This window comes from Bufo gargarizans, chromosome 5, assembly GCF_014858855.1.
Source record: "Bufo gargarizans isolate SCDJY-AF-19 chromosome 5, ASM1485885v1, whole genome shotgun sequence".
NCBI classification, from domain to species: Eukaryota; Metazoa; Chordata; class Amphibia; order Anura; family Bufonidae; genus Bufo; species Bufo gargarizans.
The window spans coordinates 347908822-347913214 of record NC_058084.1 but is presented as its reverse complement, the minus strand read 5'-3'; the positions used below and the strand labels follow the sequence as shown (position 1 = coordinate 347913214).

At 38.6% G+C, this 4393-nt stretch overlaps 1 protein-coding gene across 1 annotated transcript; it reads right to left on the bottom strand.

Moving 5' to 3' along the window:
- Nucleotides 1–552: 552 nt before the first annotated feature.
- Nucleotides 553–3869, bottom strand: HOXA9 (homeobox A9). Its single transcript, XM_044293453.1, has 2 exons — nt 3232–3869; nt 553–1633 (listed from the first exon to the last, which is right to left on the bottom strand). The coding sequence occupies exons 1-2, from the start codon at nt 3779–3781 to the stop codon at nt 1395–1397; spliced, it is 789 nt and encodes a 262-aa protein (XP_044149388.1). The 5' UTR covers nt 3782–3869; the 3' UTR covers nt 553–1394.
- Nucleotides 3870–4393: the final 524 nt, after the last annotated feature.

Here is a 4393-nt window from a genome sequence, read left to right as displayed (position 1 = left end):
AATACTAACAATAATAAATATATGTCAATGATGTAGTCAATGTATCTAAAGCAGTAAATAATAATAATATATTTAGCATTAGTTTTATAGAATAAAATACAGGGGCAGGTGAATGCAGATATAGCAGACCTGTATGTGGAAAAATAAACATTTATTTTGTGCACCACTAGTAATGTTTACCTGAAGTCTTATGAAACCACACAAAAAAAAAAATCTAGCTACCCCATACATGTGCGTTTGTATGTGTCTGTATATATATATATATATATATATATATATATATATATTATACATATAGATATACAGATATATAGATTCACCTACAGATTTCAAATGAAAAATGGTAAGCAATTTTACCAGGAACATAAAAATGCCATATCACAACTAACAAAAAAAATAATTTTATTTTAAAAACAAACAAAAAAAGGATAAATATAATTCCAACACAACAATTTGGTCAACAGGTCATGAGGTAACTATTTCAAATATATAGTAATGTTCTGCATAAATTATTTGTATTGTTTAGAAATAGAAATATAACCAATGTATATCTTTTTTTATTTCCTGTGTATAATTTATTATTCTCAATAAATGCAATTTCAATACAGTGAACAAGAACATAACACAAGCTATAGGTAGTAAAACCTTCACTCACCATATATTTTAATCCACGTATTTGTAGATCCTATAGGAAATCTCCAGGGCTCTAAAATATTTCAGACCTCCCCACCCACCCCAACACACATACACACCTTCCCACCTCCTGCATATTTCCTTGTGGCCTATAAGCCATATATACATCTTTACAATTCAGGACAGACTGTTGGAGACTGTGATTGCCAATAATCCGAGGTCGATTCTTTATCTGGTTGGTTGACTAGATATGAGGGGGGGGGGGGACAATATTAACACTGGAGGCTGGTACTGCAGACCTAGCATTATATTCATTAACCTGAGTTCAGTTTAGTCTTAGTATTGTACGACATCCAAGCACATAAATCCGGTCACAGCTACAATAAAACACAAGATTCAAGTATAGCAGCAGAGGCTCCCGCTGCCCAGAGAAGACATAATAATTATAATAAACATAATATTAATTAGAATAAAACCTACATTATTAGAGCTAGTCTGTACAGTCAGTATATAGTTGTGCACAATGGTAAGGTAGTTTACTTGAAGAGTAGAGAAGGTAGATTACTTTTATGCCAGCCCACCCCTAATGCCCCTTTGTGTGGTTCATGAAATAATTTAAGAAATGAAGTACCTCTTGGATAGCTCTGGTAAACCAACGCTGTGGTGGTACTTGATTTGCTAGCATGATATACAGGAGCGAGAGACACATGAGGCCTCAATACAGTAGCATCCCATTGTTTATAGCACCATTTATTCCGTATTTATTCGTCCTTTGATCGATCCTTGTTGATTTTTTTCATTTTCATTCTTCTGTTTTGGAACCAAATTTTAACTTGTCTCTCTGTGAGGTTGAGCAGTCTGGCCACCTCATACCTCCTGTCCCTGGTAAGATACATGTTAAATAAAAATTCCTTCTCAAGTTCCAGTGTTTGGTGCTTGGTGTAGGGACATCTTTTTTTCCTGGTGGATCTTGCATGGAGCCAATTAGCAGCTGGATTATCTGGAAGGGGGGGGGGGGGGAGAGAAATTTGTTAATGGCTACTACTATACATTTCTTATGCATTAATAAACACATTGCTATCTATGCCCGGTCAGTGCTCTCTAAATAATATATACATGAACATATGTACTATTCTATCAATACCTGTACCCTGCATCATCAATCAAAGCAATACAGGTGCCCTAAAATATATGCCCCATGCAACAACACTGCTATCCATGCTTTATATAATACTTTAATACATAGACAGCTATAAATGTCCTAAGCAATGCATGCCCTATATGATGGCAAAATCGACTTCTATCAACTCTCTTCAATGTTTCCCCTATACATTCATATATAGACTGCTATAAGTGCTTTGTATAATGCTTGATTTGTGGCCCTAAATATATTTGCTCCTAAGGCCTCACTTGATATGTATACATCAATGAACAAACTATCACAATGCCCCTCATGCTATATGCTATAGGCATCAGCAGAGATTGCATGCATTCCCCTATACAATCTATCCTATGGGTCAGTCCAAATACATACATATTTAATGCCCTATATCTATGACTTGGGCCTTAATAAATACAATGCTGTAAATAACCTTATGAAGTGTGTGTGATGCATCAACATATACCTACTGTGAATTCCCTATACATCTACAATATGTGTACTATGCAGGAACACACCGATTTCTAATCATGCCCTAGACAATATATGGGATATGCACAAACACAGATTTCTAATCACGTCCTATATATTATATAGTCTTTGGACAAACACGTGTTTCTAATCATGCCCTATACAATATATGTACTATGCAGGAGCACACAGATTTCTAATCATGCTTTATACAATATATGTACTATGCAGGAGCACACAGATTTCTAATCATGCTTTATACAATATATGTACAATGCAGGAACACACAGATTTCTAATCATGCCCTATACAATATAGGGTCTATGCACAAACACAGATTTCTAATCACGTCCTATATAATATATGGTCTTTGCACAAACACATGTTTCTAATCATGCCCAATACAATATATGTACAATGCAGGAACAGACAGATTTCTAAGCATGCTCTATGCAATGCATTTTATTTCATATGATATATATATATATATATATATATATATATATATATGACTGAGGATCAATACATAGACTGCAACTTTAAGTCACGTCCTATGCCTCTATAGATACACTACTATACAATAGAAGGGTCTGCTATTCGACTCCAAATGTCCCTAAAATACATAACATGTCCCCAAACTACAGACCCCTCGGTAATCCTTTGTATTCCCTGCATTTTTAGCTACCACATACATTGCAATTCTCATATTATATAGCAGCCCACGCCCACAGTGTTGTAAAATGCTTCCCTATACCCCCTCAATGCTGAGATGCTTCCATGTCTATGCACTGTGGACGGCCATTGCTGTGGCAGCAGCAGTCATACAGTTACATGGCAGGTTACAAACTTTCAATATTGCATTCTGTTATATGACCCCCCCATAGCCTGGCATCTTAATCTCCACCACCAGCATCATCAGAAAATCCATGATCCCCTCCACATCCCATCAATGATTGCAGAAGACTTACTTGGGTCAATAGGAGGTTTTTCCCCATTTGTTTGGTTCTCCTCAGTATTGGCAGCAAAGGCAGGTTCGTTGCTTTGCTTCTCTCTGTCAGCAGGAGAGCCACAAGCATAATCAGACAAAGACAGAGTGTGAGCATCAAACGTGGTACAGTCCCCCCTCCTGCCTGAGAGAGGCTCAGGTTTAATACCGTAGTGCCTGCTGGAGGATAAGCCTGGGAACGGCAATGATCCGGGCATGGGATCCAGCCAGGACCGCATAAACCTGCCATCTGAGGCTGCTAGGGGTGCCTGGTGGTGCACATAAGGGTGGTACACGCTGGAGACATTATTGGCAGCCTGAGGATGGTGCACTGGATTCCAGGGACTGCTAAACATGGACGACTTAGATTGGAAGCTGCATGGAGTGTACTCAGTGTGCTCAGCTCCCAGGGTAGCCTGTCGTGGTGGCTGGGCTAGGGAGCCAGAAGCAAACCTGGACTGCACCAGCTCCTCACCCTCATGGATCAGGAAGGAGTCCACATAATAATTGCTCAGAGTCCCAGAAGTCGTCATTGCTTAGGATGAGGAGCAGGACCTGCTGAAATTATGAAACTGCAGATTTCATGTAACAACTTGGTCCTACAAAGAAGTACAGTCACCTAATAAGTTGCAGGCAGGGACTGGCTTCCTATTGGCTGCCTGGGCCATGTGACTAAGAAGCAGAACAATAAGGAATAAATCAGTCCGCAGGCTATTAATGGCTCACTGTTTTCCAGTCATCATTTTTATAGCAAAGCCATATGTTTTTATGCAAAAGGATATTGAAGTTATACAATATTGTCCTCTTTAATTGTGGCCAAGTCGGATTAAAAGATCCCATTTCCCCCCTTTTCTACCATGGCAGGGACTATTTTACATCATTATTAATCACACAGTAGGATGTAGGTGTTCTCCACACAGTCCTAGATCGAAAGTCATCCATAGACACATAGATATATAGCAAAGGTTTCCTACCTATAGGCTTCAGTGTGCTAGATGGGATTTATTATGTCGCACTTCTGCTGGTTACAAGCAGTTGTTACATTTTACTGTTGTGATTAGAGGGGGGACAGTAATCTGGTATAGATCCAGCCAGGAGCTGCAGTCAAATGCAAATCTCTAATAAGTCTCCATAGTGCTGTTCTA